At 42.1% G+C, this 21,040-nt stretch overlaps 4 protein-coding genes and 1 pseudogene across 4 annotated transcripts; 3 read left to right on the top strand and 2 right to left on the bottom strand.

The window, feature by feature from the left end:
* The first annotated feature begins 559 nt into the window (after positions 1–559).
* LOC129596172 (uncharacterized) lies at positions 560–4,630 on the top strand. The gene is made up of 9 exons (XM_055493368.1): positions 560–1,025; positions 1,498–1,781; positions 2,042–2,179; positions 2,275–2,353; positions 2,745–2,999; positions 3,131–3,149; positions 3,229–3,312; positions 3,683–4,062; positions 4,224–4,630. The coding sequence occupies exons 1-9, from the start codon at positions 798–800 to the stop codon at positions 4,362–4,364; spliced, it is 1,608 nt and encodes a 535-aa protein (XP_055349343.1). The 5' UTR covers positions 560–797; the 3' UTR covers positions 4,365–4,630.
* A 780-nt stretch (positions 4,631–5,410) lies between these two features.
* On the top strand, positions 5,411–9,435 carry LOC129596227 (uncharacterized). The gene is made up of 4 exons (XM_055493453.1): positions 5,411–6,133; positions 6,458–8,299; positions 8,479–8,639; positions 8,925–9,435. The coding sequence occupies exons 1-4, from the start codon at positions 5,950–5,952 to the stop codon at positions 9,255–9,257; spliced, it is 2,520 nt and encodes an 839-aa protein (XP_055349428.1). The 5' UTR covers positions 5,411–5,949; the 3' UTR covers positions 9,258–9,435.
* A 730-nt stretch (positions 9,436–10,165) lies between these two features.
* On the top strand, positions 10,166–14,355 carry LOC129596171 (beta-alanyl-bioamine nonribosomal peptide synthetase ebony-like; annotated as a pseudogene).
* LOC129596170 (uncharacterized) lies at positions 14,292–15,420 on the bottom strand. Its single transcript, XM_055493367.1, has 2 exons — positions 15,138–15,420; positions 14,292–14,902 (listed from the first exon to the last, which is right to left on the bottom strand). The coding sequence occupies exons 1-2, from the start codon at positions 15,181–15,183 to the stop codon at positions 14,511–14,513; spliced, it is 438 nt and encodes a 145-aa protein (XP_055349342.1). The 5' UTR covers positions 15,184–15,420; the 3' UTR covers positions 14,292–14,510.
* Positions 15,421–15,857: 437 nt separating this feature from the next.
* On the bottom strand, positions 15,858–20,924 carry LOC129596159 (cap-specific mRNA (nucleoside-2'-O-)-methyltransferase 1-like). The gene is given in 15 exon segments (XM_055493355.1): positions 15,858–16,284; positions 16,389–16,497; positions 16,588–16,700; positions 16,880–17,515; positions 17,776–17,829; positions 17,893–18,069; positions 18,144–18,373; positions 18,525–18,577; positions 18,580–18,642; positions 18,719–18,990; positions 19,054–19,148; positions 19,203–19,274; positions 19,448–19,711; positions 20,263–20,368; positions 20,530–20,924. Coding segments are annotated over 15 exon segments (2,592 nt in total). The 5' UTR covers positions 20,751–20,924; the 3' UTR covers positions 15,858–16,157.
* Positions 20,925–21,040: the final 116 nt, after the last annotated feature.

Raw genomic sequence — 21,040 nt, 5'->3', positions numbered from 1 at the left:
ATCTAGACTTTCCAGCTGGCAATATATTTTTGCTGTGTTATCCATTGCTGCGGCAGTTTACTTCGGATTGCAATCCCGATATTCCAAATTAGCTCAGGTAAAAATTTGCTTCAGTTGCATTACATAATATCAGTAAACTTTTTCAGCGTCAGCTGCTGAAAATACGGCTCAACCCCTTCCTTTTCCGGTTGTGCGAAGCATAATCTGTAAACGGAAAAGTGTTCGCATACCTTTGATTAAAATTTGAAAATTTTTGCACTGATTTGAAAATTTTGCACTAATTTAAAATCCGGTGGACGATCCGGTGTTACTGTAACGTTTTAATACTGTATTAATTTTGTGTTATTTTATTATGCCGTCTGGCTGGAAGTAGGATCAACGAATGTGTATTGGACGTCCAGTTCGCGCTCGTACAAATGTGCGCATTACGCAGATCTCTGTTTATTGTGTAGGAGAAACCAGGAAGTGGTGGCAATCGGGTCACTTAAAAAAGTCTATCGTGCTCATAGATGCAATACTGGCTCCGTGATGTTTATATGTTTAATTACATTTTTATCTTGTGTTAGCCAAGCAGACTGCGCTCCACTCACTGCGACTCAAAGACGACAGTGGCGTAAAAGCCAGTGGACTGTGCAGACCAGCGCCGCATGAAAAAACTGCATGATTTTTGCCTGACTGGACATCCGTGCTGCGTTCTCATTCGGAGCATCTCGCAGTATTCGTGTTAATTTATCTTCCGTGACTTACTTACTTTTATGAGGATTAAGTTGTGAAGGATTTATTAGGAAACAACAGGGATGGGTCATAAAAAGCATAATCATCCTCCCAGTGTCGATGAGGTGAAGAAGAACGTGGATGATGTCCTTGCAGAAGGAACCACCAAGACCCTCATCAAGGATGATCAGGAAATCACTATAACCCAGAAATCATCTAGACTTTCCAGCTGGCAATATATTTTTGCTGTGTTATCCATTGCTGCGGCAGTTTACTTCGGATTGCAATCCCGATATTCCAAATTAGCTCAGGTAAAAATTTGCTTCAGTTGCATTACATAATATCAGTAAACTTTTTCAGCGTCAGCTGCTGAAAATACGGCTCAACCCCTTCCTTTTCCGGTTGTGCGAAGCATAATCTGTAAACGGAAAAGTGTTCGCATACCTTTGATTAAAATTTGAAAATTTTTGCACTGATTTGAAAATTTTGCACTAATTTAAAATCCGGTGGACGATCCGGTGTTACTGTAACGTTTTAATACTGTATTAATTTTGTGTTATTTTATTATGCCGTCTGGCTGGAAGTAGGATCAACGAATGTGTATTGGACGTCCAGTTCGCGCTCGTACAAATGTGCGCATTACGCAGATCTCTGTTTATTGTGTAGGAGAAACCAGGAAGTGGTGGCAATCGGGTCACTTAAAAAAGTCTATCGTGCTCATAGATGCAATACTGGCTCCGTGATGTTTATATGTTTAATTACATTTTTATCTTGTGTTTCTAGCAACGTCCCGGACCATACGCCAAAACTTACGCGAACAATCCGCAAAAGATCCGCGACCTTTCGGACATACCCAAAGAAAACGGCGGATGGCGTTTGGCTAGCAAGGCCGACTGGGAAAAGTACTCAATTAGTCGCTGTGATTTTGATCAGATGAACGTTAATGACATCACTCCAGAATTTTTCGAAAAGGAGTACCGCTATAAGAAGCCGTTACTGATTCATTTCCCAAACGGTGCCGATGGGTGGACGAAAGCCGATTTATGGACCCTCCCGGCATTATTACGGTACGAAACGATAAAAAGTCCCAATTAACGGAATAAAACATCATTATCTTTACGTTTTGATCTCATTTGCTTGGCGCCACTATAGCGGTATTTGATAATTATTTTCTCTTGATTGCTGAGTTTTATGTGGACTTCCTTAAAACTGCCTGAATGCCAAACGTTATTTATTCAATTATCTGGTATCCGTAGTAGTAGATTATATCGTTCTTATCTTCCAATTTGTGCGAGTATATAATAATATTTTCGGCGGGTATTTGCAGCTCTTATGGCCAGTGGGAGGTTGGAGCGGGACGTGGTGTGGATATTGTTCGACATGGTGGCAATGGACATTATAAAAGCACTTTCGAGAATTACGTTATGAGCCTTATGGAAATGCGCGACAGCAACAGAGAACCATTGTAAGTGTGATTGTGCTAAAATAATTTAGACTTACCGGCAAGCCTCTAGTGTGCGAAGTTGCGAACTACGAGTTTCAGTATTTGATCTTCGACAGCTATATGTTCGATCGCAACTTCTACAACGCATCGGACCTTCCCAGAAGCATGCACCCTCCGGAATATTTCAAAATTTCGGTGAGTTCCGAACAACGTTAACGTAATCTCACTGTTATAACTATATGTAATACCTTCCTTACACATGATAATCCACCGAGACGGATCCGGTGTTTTCGATTTGTTTCCCGTTAATCTTGCATTCTATAACTGTTACGTAATTCAGTTTGGAAAAAAACTTGTGTCAATTGAAAATGTATTTCGGTAAGTAATATATTCCTGGAAAGTATCCTACTTGCCGTTCTAAGGTAAGTACACTTGTGGTTTGATTTTTCACAAAGCTGCATTAGGTAAGGGAAGTTGGTGACTCTAGCTTTTAAGTACACTGCATCCGTAAATACTCGCCCGCGGCAGGCAAATTTAGCAAGTGCACCTCCGCCAATCATGAACAAATGTTGCTGTATCATTTCAGCCTGTTTATGACGAGAATATATTTTTCCTTGGCGCTTCCATGTCTGGTGTATCATTTCACAAGCACGCGGATGCATGGAACGGCGTGATTTTCGGCTGGAAGCGTTGGTTCATTTATCCTCCCACACAGACCCCGCCCAGCGGAGTATGGCCCGGTCTGAACACAATGGAATGGTATGCCCGCATCTATCCCAAATTGTCTGGCGATCTCGCACCGTTGGAATGTATGCAAGGACCTGGTGACGTCGTGTATTTGGTGAGAACTGTTGTGCTGTTATTATGATTTTAATTTTAATAAATCGGTCACAGTTCAAATAAAGTTTGGCTGAATTGTGATCCCGAAGGGTTATTTATCTTGATATAACAATTCGGTCTTTTGGTTTGCAGCCGGAATCCTGGTATCATGGTAAGGCTGATTTAGTATATAATGCTCTGTTTTTTGCCCGTGCATCTGTGAGCCTGTACTATATGCTATTTGCTTAAAGGCACAATTAATGTTGGAGACACCATAGCCGTTGGCATCCAGAAAAATATCGGTGCTCTGCATATGGAGAATCTCACTTATGAAAGTAAGTTCACCGGCCACATTGGACCTTTACTTCATTATCAGTTCATTACTTCATTTTTGCTCGGTTGTATAAGAAAAACGTTTGTTTATTAAAAAAGTGATATTTAAGGGTGTTCCTTAAATCTTTCCATTTTATATGTAAGAATCCAAAGGAAATATACGAAGAAAGCTATTAAGAAAGTAACATTCACTTTAATGCATTTCCTTCTGGTGTCAGTGGTGTGCAAGGTACGTTGAATGTTAGAGCGTTAATCTTGGTTTCCTGCAAAAGATAAAGAGCGCTCGTACTCATTTTTTTGCTGCAGTTAGTTTATTTTATTATCTGGTGCACTCTTCATTCATTCGTAATTCATTTCCGTTGCAATTTGCAGACAACCGTATTGAGGATGATAAAACGCTTGCTCCACCTGTTAAAGCAGAAAAAGCTTTCGAGATCTTCAAGGAGCTACATGCCACATACCCAACAAACACCGAGATTACGAATCGACTGGCAGAGAATTATGCCTCGCGTGGTGATTTCCGTAACGGTGTGATCACTGGTCTCAAGGCGGTGGAGCGCGACCCTTACTTCCTCGTGGCTCACATGAATCTTGGGAAAATGTACTTCTCCTTGGGTGAACCGGAAAATGCGGAAAAGCATTTCAAAAAAGCCATTGAAATTAACCCCAACAATTCCGATGTATGTTGGATTTACGGAGAATTTTTGGTGTTCCGCCGGCGCGTCGAAGAGGCGATTGAGTGGTTCAAAAAGGTTTGTCTTTCTTTCATATTTTAATTGCTGAGGTTTACCGACTTACAATTACAGTAGTTCTGTGACTTCTTTTGATGTTGTCGCAGAATTTGTAATTCGTTTGTGTGATATAGCGGTAAATTGAGAATTCTGATTATCTGTGATTCTTAAATTTCGTTCAGGGAGCTCGTGATCATGTTGACAAGAAAGAGTTTTTCAACAACTTGATTCAACAAGCGGAAGAATTGCTCCGTCTGGACCCTGAGCTGAAATCCATTCCCCATCAGACTCCGAAGATGATGGACCATACCTTTGCACAATGAAGTTATCTGATGATTAATTTTCGTAATCAGTTCCTGGTTGATTTTTTAGGCCGCTAATAAGTGAGATTTATTTCACATTTTGTACCAAAGCTATTTTCGTAATGAGATATAATTTGATACCTGTGACAGATTGTGGAGTTTTTATTGTTTGTGTATGTTGATTTAAGCTGCTCGGTGCTTTATTAATTTATCACGGTTTGCGCTTGCACAGTTCTTTTAGGAAATTGATAACATTTTATTCAAACGAAATAAAAAATAACGATCTGAATGCAATACTGATTTGCGAAGGTTTTCGTGCACGCATCCTAACAGAAGCAAATGAGTGCAAATTTCCGCAATGTAAATCTTACCGGCTGAAAAAGAAGCTAGCAATCAATCCATTAATCGCTCACACACTGTTAATAATAATGCCCTTCGGCTTATTAACAACAAGTACAGTTGGTTTACGATTTACGACTCACGGCCCGTTGCATGTATCTGTACGGTAAACAATTCTTAACAGAATTTCATAATAATCGTAAGTATTTTTCACCGAAGAAAATGAAAATTCTGGAAGATATGATGCTGCTTTATTGTTAGCGACGCAAATATGACAGGTTTACTGGCTTCTTACATCTACAGCATAAAAAGTAAATGGCTAAATGCCATGGTACTGGTAGTGATGGTACTGCCACAGCCCCAGGTAGTAGTATTATTGGGTTGTGGTACTGCCAAACACTGTATGATTACTGTACGAAGTAGTGGACGTAAACTGGTTACTGAAAAAGGAAAATTTACGTATCTATATATGTATATTATACAATAGAAGTACAGTGCTCATATGATATGCATTTTACTTGCCGGCCTGCCAGAAGGCACAGTACTGCATTGTTTTTCTTATTTATTTCCGTTTTGCAGTGTTGTATCTCTTCGACTCCAAGTCTCCAGGTATACCGCGTTGCATTCGCTCCCGGGTAATCGGCTGAAACGTTCAATCATAAATATATATAGGTCATTTGGTAAAGTCGGCATTTCGTACAATCGCTCCTTTGCGATACCTGTCAACTTCTCTGGTTCTAACGCGTTTGAGACTTTGAGTCTACTGTATGAGGAACTTAAATAATATGGTTTACGTAATTCAAGTCCTAATTAGGTAGCAAAGTGAGCAGTAAAATAATGCCACAGTATTTACACCGTGCATACAGATGCGTACAATGCATGCTTAAGCTGGCGTGCTGTGCACAGACGAGCACTACCGTTTTCCGGCGTAGGGCTTAAAAAATGCATCCATTAATTGCAGCAAATTAGCAATAATAATTCGCGCGACTGCACTATGCAATCATATCTGTATCTAATTATGTTGCCGACCACGCTGGTTTTTTGAGAATATTACGTAGATGGAATACCGCAAACTTTTACTATTTACATTAACATTAACCTGATGTATTGTAAGCAATGAGCTGGATCACATTGATCAGGTGGGAGCAATAACACTCCGACCCATGGTTGACATTCCTTACCATTAAACCTGAAGTGGATTCTGTGTTGCACTGACGCTATTAATAAAATTTTATATGGATTCGTACTGAACATTTACTGTTCAAAAATGGATCCAGGGAGACCATCGGCGGCAGCCAAACTTTTCCTAAATGTACTCATGAATGACCGCTCCATGCGAAGAGCAGCCTCCCTGAATTTAAAGGACTATGGTCTGACCAAAGGAAATTCGGGATCGTTTTCCGGAAAAGAGAACATAAAGCTTAAGAAATCCGCGCCCCCAACACATACACGTAAGTAATGTTAATTTGTTAAAGGCACGTACGAGTGTTTTCGCTTATTACTGTAGATATTAAACTGTAGATATTAAATTTCTTGTCCGTTTTTATATACAGAGTAAATATACTTATCGTTAAGGATACGTGTAAGTACTTGTACATACATTATCCTGTTTGCAGTCCATGTACAGTAATTATTTTAATACTGTTGCAGTTCCTGCAATTACTGTACGATTTCGGCGCAACTTTTATAAAGGAATGCATCCTGCCCTTCTTTTCTGGAAAGAAAATTACGTATACAATGAAAATTTTAAAAAAATTGGTGTCATATTGTTACAGGTCCGTCATCCGCGGCTTCTCGATCGCGAGCATCTAGTTGCAGCAGCGATGCCTCCACGGCGACACTGCATGCCACATTCACCAATCTCATGAAAACCATTTCCGACACCAAACGCAATCACATTGCTGTAAGATTTGATTCACGCACCTTGACATTCGGTCAGCTGGCCCGGTTATCCGACTGTGTCGCCGCATATTTACAAAGCAAGGCGAAAACTCTTCCCCACACCGGTCCCGTAAAGATCGCCTTCCTAGCACCGCGTTCCATTGAAACCATCCCAATAATTTTCGGCATGACGAAAATGGGCGCGGCCGCCATTCCCGTGGATCCGCAGTGGACCGTGGACCGAATCCAGATCATCCTGACCGAAACCCGGCCGCATATATTTATCTGTGATGATACTCTTCGACTGCAATTAGATATTAAAAATTTACCAGTGGAGGTGATTGATGCACAGATGTTTCTTCTGATTGCTGCCGATTATGCAACGTTCTACCGGCGTGCTCCGACCATCGTCAGTCAGGATGAAGACAGCACAGCGGTGATTCTGTACGACGCGGATACGCTGCAGTCGTACGAATTTTCCCACAAATTAATTCTGCATCGTCTTGCCGCACACTGGGATAAACTGTACTTCACCAGTAATGAAGCCGAGACCGTTTTGGTCAAATCCCCTTTCACTTCGATTAATATTCTGATTGAGTTGTTCGGCACATTATTGGGTGGTCAGACGGCGCTGTTCCTACCGGTGGATATTTGCTCACAACCTGCGGTATTCATCCATGTGCTGGAGACCTTTCCTGTTCGACGGTTGCTACTCACTCCGACGGAATTAAACCACCTGTTGCTGTACATTAAAGAACGCAAGCGAGAATTTTTTGGATCGTTGAAATTAGTTATGATTCACCAGCAAGAACACGATGCACTGTCATGTGAAACAGCCGAAGAGTTTTTTGACGTTTTCTCTCCCAGCAAACTAGGATATTCGTATGCCGTCGGGGAATTAGCCGGGGAAATCGCCTGGTGTATTTTTGACAACAAGGAGGATCTGAGTTCCCACGTCGAGAATGACCTGATCCCCGTGGGAACGCCCATCAGTCCGGAATTGGAGCTGCTGGTGTTGGACGATGACATGCAGCCAGTAACGAACGGAACCACCGGGAAACTCTTTGTCAACTGCAACTGGTTAAGGAAGCGGATTGCGGAAGTATCGGTCGCTGTTAACGGTCTGGGTCATGACCATGACGATTCGGGTGAATTATCCGATATGGTCCGGACTGGGCGGTCGGCGTTCATCGAACCGAAATCTGGTTTTCTTTACATAATTCCTGAACCTCCGGTAAAACAAGAAATCGAGGAGGAATTAGCGCCCCCGAATCCGCCCCCGACTCCACCTCCCGTTCACGAAGTGCCCATGGCCAGTGAAGAAGCGGTTACGGTTTCGGTCCCGTCCGAATCGGCTACTGTCGCGATACCGACACCGGTTTTTGTCGCCGTGCATGCGCCCGACGAAATGTCCCCGGAGTTAAAAGATGAAGCTGTTAATCTTCTGCTTTCGGGGATACTGTCCAGTTCTGACCTGACATCCCATGAAGAAAATTTGCACCTGCGATCTCAGTTGGCGGAGTATGCGCTGACCATATTCGAAGGAATGGAGCCGCGGGAATTCGTGTTTATTGTTACCGATGATCGCGATGAAGCCTGTGGTATTGGAATGGCTTACGATCCCTTTGAAATTTCAGCTGATTTAAAGGAATTAATGCATCCTATGAAGGATCCCAGGAATCAGCTGCTTCACAGAATTCTGAAGCCGTTAACAAGAACGCTACCACAGTCAGCCGGTACGAATTTTTTGCAACCGACATCAATATTTTTTAGTGGATTTCGCACTTCTCTCGCAGTTGCTCATAACTCGTAACATCAACATGCAGGCCTTCACATGCAGATAAAATTAATCAACAATTCAGAATTTACATTCCCAATTTCTGCATGTATGTACAGTATTCTTCTTATGTTACAGGTTGCATTGTTGTTCTGCATCTGATGTCCGTTGTTGATGATACGCTATCAGACGAAGAAAAATTCTCGATCTATTCCCAGATTGACGAAGAACTTGAAAAGCGAGCACGCCGGCTGGGTTACCAGTTTATTATGACTACGAATTTTGACGTATTAATGCAGGTAACTTACAAGCGTATCTGTGTACATAAATTTAATTAACCAATTCCAAATCTTGTGGTTTCGAATCAATTTTGGCGACTTGAGTATATTTTTGTGCATTCCGTTAATATAGTACTCATTCTCTGAGAATTTATGAGAGCACTGACACGAGAAGCTGCCTTTCCGAATCGGAGTAAGATGTATTTACTTATGACAGACAACATTGAGCAATTGATATTCGCCTAATGTTTTACTAACTTAATTATATTTTAGGCAGTAAATTTTTTTGATGTTATTTATCCACAGAAAGTTAGTGAATCACGAGGTTATCAGCGCTGGGCCAAGCTGCAATTAAACCGGCTATGTTTGTCTTCCGGCATTGTGCCCTTCGACGACAAACCAGATACAGACACCATGACTTTGGACGTATTGCCATTAATACGGGTACCGATGATTAACATTCAGGAGACAATTCCAGAATATACCTATACTAGGGACAGATCGAGAAGTGTTTCCTTCGGGGCAATGGGGACGACACGGATGGAGTACCATACAGTGGATTCTTTTGTTGAGGATGCCGCCAATTGGCTGGCGACGGAAATGGAACTGGCAACTGCAGACCAGCCCGATGGCGTGTGATGTTTACTGCTGTCATTACTGTACTTTGTGCTCCAACTTGGGTGCGCGTACATATATATAAACACAAACAATTCTGTGATTCCATTGTTTTTCATTAATTAAATTATTCAAGCAAACAATAAGGAGTAACCGAACCTTGGATTACGCAGTTGTGAACAATCTTGCTTTCCTGTTCTCGTATAGTTTATACTATTAAAAACTGTTGTACATGTGGATGAACAAAAGATCAGTACGTAGCATAAAGTATAACGATATTTATAGTCGCTCACATAGTAATACTTCGCCAAGATTTCTTATTCCCATCAACAAATACATACGTAAATTTGATTAGAATTAAAGGCGGCTTTCTTCTCACAATGCCCGAGTAATTTGATGGCTTTGATCACATACACGGCACGTGAAACGCACTTCTGCAAAGATATCTCACACGAGTTAGGAGTGGCGACATAAATTTTTCTTTTTACACGAAAGAACGTATGTATCCTCTACCTTGATATCCAGCATGCCTTCCAGCAAAAAGCACACGCATTGCGAATATTATACTGAGTAGAAATTATTTATGCACTTGTACATGTGCTGTTTACAGAGTAGATACATAATACGCTTCGAAAAAAACCAGTTTTTCGAGGTAGGAAGCTCACTCCAAAACTAGCTGATTTTCTACAAGTTTTGCGGTTTGCCGCGAAATTTTGTTGCACTTTCCATAAAGCGCTGGTTTTCTGAGGGTTTTGGATGTGGTGCGAATATTACGTCTGTCGATGTGCCAAAGGTCAATCAAAGGAGAAATCTTCTACTCATGTAGTGTCTACCCTGTAAACCCTGTAAATGGAAATCGTACGTACTGTTTTCATATATATATATACTTCTAGTATAAAGTCTGCATTCAAATTCTTAATGTGCGCAGTACCTTTAAGCCTGCTAAAACGCAAAGCACAAATGATTAGTATGGAGTACTAATCTTTATAGTTTTACATCTGATTGTCATTCACTTTACTGGTGTTGTGTAACAAAAAAAGTCGTATAACGACCTCTGCCGCTATCGCGGTGTAAGTGATCATAATCGACTGCTGTACACACCTACCCTACCGAGTACATACTGTACAGCTGTTCACTGCGGTATACGAATGCGCGCATGTATTTATCCGTGCGTCTGGATCGCAAGCGATAACCAGTCCAAATTCTAGAATCCAGTATTTTCATGGTCATTCCCGGTACACTTCGCACTCCAGTTTCTCTCCACATTTGTTGGTTTTGTTATCGAGGCGCCTTCGAGGTTTCATCTTATCTACCGCCGACAAAGGGACTGCATTTCAATTATGATGTCGTAGTGAAATTACGGGCTGGTCTTGAAATTTGAACTGAATAGACGGTGGATTGTAATCTGGACGTCTTTGAGCATTCGACACCATGGGGAATCTTAACTTGCAAGGTACATAAGGAAAACTAAATTTCTAAGATCGTTTAAGTTACGCTCGTATAGTAACAGAAATTTTACGTCTCCGAAATTCTTTCTGTGGGCTAATCTTAACGCTTTTGCAGTTACTGAAATTATGAGTATCTTATGCAATTCACATCAGTTGAAATTTGTAAAACATTCATTCGATGTTGATATTTACTCATCTTGATCTCGATCCTGATGTTGCTAAACTGGTCCATTTTGCAAGCGATGCTATACTATAATACTATGCAAATTATAATTGAACAATAAGAGGGAGAGAGTCGGCAGGAATAGCACCATAATAAATTGAAAAAGAATTACTGTAATTTTTGCTTGGTGATCAAATGAAGCCTTGATAATATCTTCTGACGGATATTTAATAACTGTCGCAGTATATGCTCGCAGAATTATTATTACATAACAATTATACCGACATCATACTCATTTAACTTTCCCTACCACTACCCCGGATTTAATTTTCTGCAGAATGCCAGCCGACAAAAGCACCTCCACTCCACACTATTTCCGGTCCGAGCGTCGGAGCTCCCGGAAATGGCCTCGTTGCACGGCGCCTTCCTCAAACTCGTCCAGAACATCAAACAACATGACCGTCGCACCGACATCCGTTCACCCACGCGCAAGAAAACAGCCGTCATCTGCGACAACGATACGCTATCCTTCGGTCAGCTGGACCGGCTATCTGACGCGCTCATGTCCGTCCTATCCGATATGCTGGAACGCTGCCCGCCGGATGCGGTCGACCACCACCACCGTGTGGCGGTGCACATGGAACCCTCGTTGAATCTCATTGTGGTCTTGTTCGCCATTCTCAAACTGAAAGCCGCTATTGTGCCGCTGGATCCGTCGCTGTGCACCGAGCGCATCAGTTACATAATCAGTGATGCTAAACCGTCTTTCATTATTTGTGATGATCCACAGCAGCTGCAGGAATTCTCCGCCGATATTGTTATGGTGGAAGCGGAAAAACTACTGGAAATTGCACGACAACCATGCCGGCATTTCGCCTGTCCCGTCTTTCATATTAATGATCAAAACTTACCGGCAGTTATTTTACACGTCGGGCTATCCGGGAAAAAGTGTTATTTTATCCCATCGATTAATTATGAACAGAATCATCTGGCAGTGGACTGAATTACCATTTCAAGACGAAGAAATGGGATTGCTGATTAATGCACTGACTGCCACCGCGGGGTTGTTAGAAATATTTGCAACGTTATTAGCGGGACGAACGCTGCTTATTGACCGGAGTAAAATATTAAAATATCCATCGAATTTATTTTCTGTACTGCAAAAGTACCCGATCCGCAGAATTACGGTAGTGCCGAGCTTCCTCCGCTATATTTGCGATTATTTAGACGAAGAGGGGAAAATCTTCTACGGGCCGTTGGAGATGGTGATGGTTACCGGTGAAGCAATGTCCTATACACTCGCCCATCGATTCTACAACCATTTCACGCAAACAAAATTAGCGAATTTTTACAGTCTGACCGAAGCATCCGGTGACGTGATGTGGATGATATTCGACAATAAAACACACTTTGAGAATGCGTGTATGGACGGGATTGTACCGGTTGGGAAGGTCATAAATAATTTCATCATTACGGTCATCGATGAGAATCTCCATCCGGCCATGAAGAAAGGCTGGGGTGAACTGGCCATCAGCAGTCATTTAATCCCGACGTCGAACCGTGATACGTTTCAACTGCTGGGCGATGCCGGTCGTTTGTGGCACCGCACCGGGGATCTGACGTATATAAATTCCAGTAGCGGTTTGATTTATGTGAAAGGACGGATGGCAGATCAGGTGCGGATCGGTGGGAAACGGTTTCACCTATCGGAAATTGAAGACCTACTGAAACAAATCCCCTCCATCCGGGATGCAGCGGTGGTGAAATTAAATGACGATGTGGGCAATTGTAAGAAGATTTATGCATTTTATTATAGCGGCGGTACTGGTGATAATGACGATGACCATGCCGCGCATAAAGCCAAGAAATCCGTCCGCTGTCATTTACCGTCGTACGCGCAGCCGTCTTTTGTCCGCTGTGATGCACCGTTTCCCATGTTGGCCAATGGGAAAATTGACCGGATGAAGTTGTTTAATATGTTCGAGGAGAAAGTGCACGGATGGGAGAACATCGATGTGCCCACGCCCCTGACGACCATCGCCAGCGTTTTAGGAAACCGGTTGGCACAATCGATCTAGACCGAAGTTTTACGGAGAATGGGGCACATCACTCAACACCGTCGACACAATTATACAGCTGGGGAAATGCGGGTTTAAGCTGACATTAGCGGATTTCCTTAGCGCCACCACCGTGCGGGAAATCATCGCCCGCTGCGAATGGACACCGCCCAGTGTGTCCCCGCCCAGCGTCGACAGTCCGGGGCCAGCCGGAATTTAATACATTGCAGTTTTCTGCGCCGATTCGCGAGCAGGTGGTGGCGCTGCTGATTGCGGCTGTTGCCGGTGAGCCCAGTGAATTTTCCGAGGAATATCCTCGTTTGACGGCGGGAGAGCTGCGGAGGATCGCCGAGCAGTTTTTTGACGAAGTAGCCGGTGCAGGAGAATCGGTGGGGGTGTTCTGTTTTGCGGTGAAGAGTGGAGAGAAAGTCGTAGCAGTGACAGCGGCTTATGATATACATGGGAGTTTTGCCGAAACCCAGACGTTATTTACCGGTCAACCGGGGCCCGTGGCGCAGTTGATGCAGAACGCGATGATGCCGCTTTTCGCCGGGATCCCGCAAAAACCCGGTAAGTTTGGCTGCATGCACACTGCAGTACTTAAAAATATGTATAAAACCAGAAAAAAACTTCGAAATTTTTGTCTTTAAAGTAAAGCAACGTGTACGTGGTGTATATGTAGGCAAAGTTATGTACGAGTATTATCATATTATGTGTAAAGTTCATTTTTAGCATCGCTGATAATTGCAATACATTGAATACAGCACTGTAGTTAAATTCACCATCTATGGAATGGCCTTTGTTATCTGATGTGTGCAAATAATGCTAAAAATTCTTGTAAATTCGTAATTAATTATTTTTCCTTTCTTTAGGCATTATTGTCCGGAATTTTTTAATGACAACCGACGCATCACTCTCTTCACAGCAGAGCATAGCACTGTTTAATTTCATGGAAGTCGAACTGGAGAATCGCGCCAAATATTCCGGCTTTCAGTATGTTGTGACGGTGAATTCCAACCGCACACGACAAGTAAGTGTATAATTAATTATTTCGATTACCTTTGTGACACTCAGCGTGCAGCCGTATACAACCTGTTTCTCTTCCTTGTAGCAACTTGCGGAATTACGGGGAGCCGAACGCTGGGCAGCCTACCAAGCCAACCGTTTGGCACTGCGCGACGGCAGTGTACCGCTTAGCGAGGCAACCGATACGTTAAAAATTACGGTCGATGTCTGCACACTTTCCCGTAAAAATAATGAAAATATCGAATGTTTATTATCGGATGCAGTACGATCATAACACAAAAGCCGACAGTTCTTGAAGTCGTTAATTACAGTTCGTACATGATGGTGATTTCTGGTTTAGACTGTGAGACATAGTGTTTTATGTTGTATTATGAGTTAAAAGCAGTTTTATTCCATAAAGATGCAAATAGGACGAAAACAGAACGTAGTTTCAAATATGCAACACACACACGAGATCTTTAAAAAGTAAAGTAATCGTACAGTTCTGATGCTCTGTGTCAATATAAACAACATCATATACCGGAAATAAACAATTTGAATGCAGTGTTTGTACAGAAACAAAATGACCTTTGGATTAAATGGCTTATTTCGCAAAGCCCACAACGCGACCGATAGCGTTGCCCGATCCGGCGCCATTTCCTATTTGATTGGAAAAGGCAATGTTGTTGGTATAGGCATTACTCAGTCCCGGTGTACCGGTCAGGAGGGTATCCGTGTTACCGCCACCGTACGCGAAACCATCCATTGCCCCGCCAAAACCATAGCTCCGCCCCAGGGCGCGCCCCATGGCCCCGTTAGTCGCAAAGGTGTCTGACAGTTTATGCCCCGCAACATCCATTCCATACCCAAACGCTACACCGAAAGCGTAATCGATGGGATTCTGGGTGTCGAATGGTTTCAGGTTGGCCGTAAACGATACGCCACCACCGTAACCGACATTGGATCCGGGATTAAAGTTGAAATTATAGGGCATAGCTGAATGCGCGACAAAAAATAAGTATACAGTACTCTACAATAATTTGTAAACATAATAAAATATGAGTTTTTTCCAGTAACATGTACTTCTAAATCTTAAAACTTTTGCTTTTCCATATAGCAAGCGGCACCAATTATAGAGCAACTGCCTGATGATTTGTTTTTGATGGTAGCGCCAAAACACAAGTACGAATATGATATAGTATGCACAGATATATCTAGTACGAGTACTCACCAAACGTTTCGCAGATGAATATCATAAGCACGGCCACACTTTTCATGGTACTCTAGAATATTCCATAATATTTCGAAGAAAAAATTAACAGGAATAATAAATTGGAAGTTGTTGATAATTTGTAGTAACCATTTATTGTCAGCCCAGTTGCACCAGAAAATATCAGTCAGACAACTTCGTGCGATAATTGGAAACAGTGTACATGAACTTTTGCTAAATTAGTGACAACAGTTCTGTTTTGCGGTGGAAAATTTGTTTTAGTACTTCTGGTTGTCGGTTTCGCTGGGTATCGTAATTTTCCCCTATAGCAGTGCAATGGAAGTAAATGTGAGTTATCATTTCGGATTCCGGGTTCTTGTAAGGAAGTGGAAGGACTAAGTGACCGTTAAGGTAGCAGTAATTACTACGTTTACTCATGTCGGGTCTATTATTGACAAACTCTTGCCAAATAACCCGGCAAATGTGTAAAATGTGATACACTTGTGTGATGGATATGGCGATTCATAAAGTATACTGTCACAAGGAAGGTTAACATTAAATTTGATTACATAATTTTTGTATGATGATTGTTTTAGTGAAGCCGCATACAAGAATCATACACCTAATAAAATGTTCCGAATCACTACTGTAGAGTAGAAGGGCTGCAAGAGATGAAACCATCAAAACTACACCATCAAAAAGCGTCACATTAGGTTTATCTTTTAATGGATTACACCAGTGCTTAAATAATTATTTTACTGCACACGGGTTTCCCTCCATATAACAATCAAGAACTCTCTCTCCATCACAGCGGTAAAATCACCCCGTCACATCACGGCAAAAAACTGCCAACAAGCAATCACGTTCAAAACAGCAGACTCGCGAAAGACAAATAAAATCAAAATTAAAAATACTAGAAGCTCCACCGGCAGAGCCGAAAACGCGGTTTAAATAATAAAAACAAATACGGCATTTAAATTATAAACGAAAGTCTATGCACACAGGACTAAAACCGGAATATTGAGATTTGCCAAAACCCTGTCATTTCTTAGTTTTTGCAGCCTCCAGCCAGTCATAAAGGGTATCTTTACAACGCAGCCGAACCCTTTCATCCACCACCCCAGTTTCGGTTGTCCACTGCCATGTTTTCCAATTCGAAACAGCATCGCTGAAACATATCCCAATCGCATTTGAAACATCAGTCCATACAACATATCAAAGTATGGTGTTTAATCTCGAATACAAATATACTGTACGTAATAAAGATCTCACCAAGCATCCGCAAAGATCCCTTCATTAAGCGATGTTGAAGTTTTCCCGTTGGAAGTATTAAACACATAGCAATTTTGCTGTGTATTGCTCCAAACCATTTTCCACGGATCTGCAGTCAACATATGTCTTTAGCTGCATATCCATGACTACACTGCCTCAACACTGATCTGCTTTAAAAAGACAACTCGTTTTCACATACTTTTTGTGATAGGAATAAAGTGCATTCCGTGCACTCCGTAACAAGTGTCTTCGCTGACACTTTCCGTTACCATCATACCAAAGCGCATGTTCCGTGGCCTGAACAACTGCAACCTACAAAATCAGTAAAAGAACGGGTCAAAAATTATGGAAGTTCCGGATACAGGAAATTAACTTCCGTATGTTTCACTAAACAAACAACTACCGTATGTACTGTAATCAAAAGCAAACTTCCATAATCAGCGAATCGAAATTAAAAGTGCACTCCGGAATCAACAATCCGCGATACGCACCTTCCAACAGCTTCATGCATTTCCGCAGCCTTATGAACATTCTTGACCCGCAAAACACATGCCAGCTTTTCGTCTTTTCCCGTCTGGACAATACTCCTAGCGAATTTCTTCGCTCGCCGCATCCTAACATCATACGGCTTATTCCCCACCAATTCCTTCCCCAGCCAATACGCATCCACAATATGCAGCGCCTTCGTCTTCCTCGTCACCGTCCCACTAACCGTGATTTCTTCCACAAATTCGCCCAGCAGTAGCGTCTCCGCCGGCAACTGCAGATGGACATTCTTTAAGTCGCTCCGCGCACTCATCGACTCCCAGATTCCACTCAGGCCTTCAAAGCGGCCGACTTTCACCGGTGCTAACCGCACCTCGGCACGGCCGAGACCCAGGACTAAACACAAGGCTCCACCCGACACGACGGCACGGTAACTAAGAAGGTTGGACACTTGACCGGATAGAGGGATCGTAGACAGTTGGACGCGGTCGAAAGGAATACTGCCACGAAGACGGCGAAATAACGATTGAATGTCGCGACTGGCAGCACGACGTACGTCGAATGATGACTGGGGATTCAACTGCCAGTATCGTAGGCATTCGTCGCGCAGCGCTTCCTGCCTTTGGCGTTCGTCAAAATTCCTATAATCATCAGCAAAAAAATTACTGACCGCCCAGTTACTTTCGTTCAGTTCAGAAATATTTTTTCGTTTGTCCTGAAACTGTTGTGACTTAAAAATACGGCTGGATAATAATATTTATTCGTAATCAAACTAAAATAATCCATAACTTCTTGCACCTTGTAAGTTGTAATTAGTTCTAAATCTGTGTAGTAATAACCAGTTAACAACTGAATAAATGTACGATGCAAGCAATCTGTGCCGAGTGTTCATAAACTTTACCCATTGATAAACACAATGATTTTCGCCAAGTAGAGAGACTGTGCTGCGGCAATCCTGAAAATGCGGCAAAAATGATTCTATTCATTGCATCGGCGAATGCAAATTACAGCTGCTCACTTCTCGTTGGAGTTTTGGATATACTGGACGAATTCCTCATCGTGATTAATAACGTCCAGCGGTAATGATTCCATCAGATCTTGTCCCGGCACCAGTGCATCGAACTGGAGATTAAGGTCGAACAGGTACTGCTGTACAACATCTGTTCCAGATCGTAGATTGCGACAAATAATGTACCTATTGTTAAGCAAAACTTTTTACTGCATAGTTATATGAAAACTGAAATCCAGCAACGGGGCAAAGTTTCTCACCTTTCAGAACTTGCTGGCCGACTTGTGTTCGGTTTATGGATGGATATTCGATCAAAGCATCGGTACATCAGGTAGATTAATCCAACGCTGAACGGCGTAAAAATATCGCACAGTCGACACACAAAGTGTCCACCTTCACGAAGCACCATAAGCGCGCACAGCATTTGGCATAAGTACAGCCGCTTATACAGTAATTCTTGGATATTTTCCTGTCCGGTAACCGAAAAAGCCTGCAAAGTATAACAATTAATTATTCTTCAGTTTAGTTTTAACCAAACCTAAACAAACGGCCGTACGCTGCCGAGGTGTGCTACAGTATAGTACTTCCAAAAATCATCTTAAGTGGTACAAATTACTCAAAAACTGGTATTTAGTATTTACCCCATCTGCCACAACAAAATGCACACCGCTTTTTCCATCCTGTACGGTATTTTTTTAACATGCTCCGCAAACAACTCCAAATTTTTACTGCTGCAGATATTATTTTCGTCTTCCGGACCTGCAAGAAATATAAATTAAACACAATATATAGTGGGGTTTTCGCCTGTTGAAAAAAAACATCTGAAAGGATGTACCGTAAAACGCCTCAAAGGCTTCTGCGGGTCCAGCCTGAATGTTATACGGCTTGAAGTCATTCTCGCCTTTGAGTGTAAACCCAAAACCATGCGCATGCCATTTTCGCTTCCACAGCACATACTCCGTGAATCCTCCCGGACCGGCGCAAATATCAGCAAAATACAGTAAATCATCGCCTGAATCGGAAATCAGTGTGCGTCCACCATCCGTTTTCGGGTTAGTGAACATCCAATCAAAAACGGCATCAATGTTGGCCATCTTCAGAGCTGCTCTAACAAACCAGAAGCATCTCATAAACTTAAACACTGAAATACTGGAAATGTTCGGAACTAACCTGTTCATGAAACAATGCTTTCCGGTGAGTTCGAATGGATTGACTTTACTTCGTGCAGTTTCGATATCGGCACTGGTTTCCGTGTCTAGAATCGTCTGGAATAACCAGAATAATGTTTCCGTTTCGACAACGTACAGAACGTTGTTTACCTTGCATTCCAGCAATCTCCGAAGAATCCGTACATCACAGAAATGATCTTCGTTCGCTATGCTCATTTGTTTCTGTATCAACCCACAAATAAATAATTTCGCAAGCCACAAAGTTGTTGTCAGAAAAAAATATTAATTAAAAAAACAGCTGTTTTTAAGAATGGGGTATAACTGGCAAAGTCAACCACTCTGCAAAAAATACAGTACAATTTCCATACAGCGTATTTATGCACAACAATAATTACCAGATCGATTTCCCGTTCGGCTGCCCACATTTCGAGCTCTTCTGGATCCGGCATCCCTTCTTCGCATTTTCGCATCCAATTAACAGTTTCTTCCACGGAAACTTCATCATCGCCGGGTGACCACTCCAGATCGATCTCCGCTAATTTGGCTCTGGCTCGCTCTAAATCCTGGGCAGTTTTCGCTTTTGCCGGTGCTTTCGCACCAGTATTCTCCAGTAGATTTTTCTTTCCACTAACAACTTTCGATTCAAGTTTACCCTGTACCTAATAAAACCACATAACAGTGATACTATTACATAAAATTCTTGCATGTTGATGTGGGTGACCTTGTCATCAACTTATCAATGCTGTGCATAATTAACCGAAAATAATTTTCGCTTATTGTGGGAAATTTTTTACCCAGTTTCCGGTTATATGAGTAAGTATTACATTATTCGGTCATCAGACATTTTTAAATTCGGTCACGCGGCGTGACTGAATTTAAAAATTTTTTTTGGTGTGTGTATGACTCACACACACACCAAAAATGAGCAATTTTGTTAATAATTCAATACAGTAAAAGCAGACTACTGAAATTACAACTGCATCAGTCTGCATGTACTTACTCAAACCTTAATTATCAATTTTTCTGCTAAATAGTTACATATAATTTTTGTTAACGATTGGTGTCAACGATTTACAGGTTAAAGCGAGCCAAAAACAGCAATTGCATAGAACAAGATAAACCTTCACGGTCTGTACTCACTACTCAATAGTGATCCATTGCTGTTCACTGTATTCAGATTACCAGACTGAAATGCCAAATTAATGCATACCTTTTGCGTGGACATTCGTGGTTTTTCATCTTCCTCATCATCGGATAATTTAAATTTTGCAGCCCTGGCTCGTTTATTATTGCCGTTAATCGATTTATCCGAAGATCTACAGAAAGCAAAAAACGGTAACGAGTTTCGGAATGAAATAACAGCTTCAGCTAATTCGAAGGTATTATACAAACAAACCGTCAAACCGTAACAAACGTGGCCATATGGAATGTCAACAAGTCGTGCTGCTACTCCCATTACTCGCCAATCAACTTGTACCTGTCGTTTTCCCGCATACGCTTCAACATGGCGAATCCATCTTCCAGATTTTCTGAAGCAGCATGCTTGGAGGTAACGGTAGCTGCGTTTGTAGAGCCCGATGCAGGGGCATGGCTGCTGGACCAGAAATCATCGTCGCTATCATCGCTGGCGTCGGATAAGCTGGTTACCGCAAATCCGCTGCTGCTGGCGCTTGGATGCGAGCTTTTGCGCCGATCCATATTATTACTACCAGTACCTCTACATCATTTCGCAACTGGTTTAGAAAAACACAGGGTAAAAAGACCGAAATAGTTGCGATACTACAAATAATATGTGAAGATGAAAAGTGTAAAATTTGTCCGCAGAGATATCACAGACAGTCTACAACAAACTGCTGATCTGACTGTTGTCTGTCTCAGTGTCTGAAAGAGCGTTAAAACGAACGTCTAATGAGCGAACGAACGTACACGTGTAGGCGGATGACGAATGTTGCCGTGCATTTTCCAATCTAAACAAATTAATAGAAAAT

Source organism: Paramacrobiotus metropolitanus, unplaced genomic scaffold, assembly GCF_019649055.1.
Source record: "Paramacrobiotus metropolitanus isolate TYO unplaced genomic scaffold, Prichtersi_v1.0 Parri_scaffold0000087, whole genome shotgun sequence".
Classification (NCBI taxonomy): Eukaryota; Metazoa; Tardigrada; class Eutardigrada; order Parachela; family Macrobiotidae; genus Paramacrobiotus; species Paramacrobiotus metropolitanus.
This window is presented reverse-complemented; position numbering and strand designations above follow the sequence as displayed.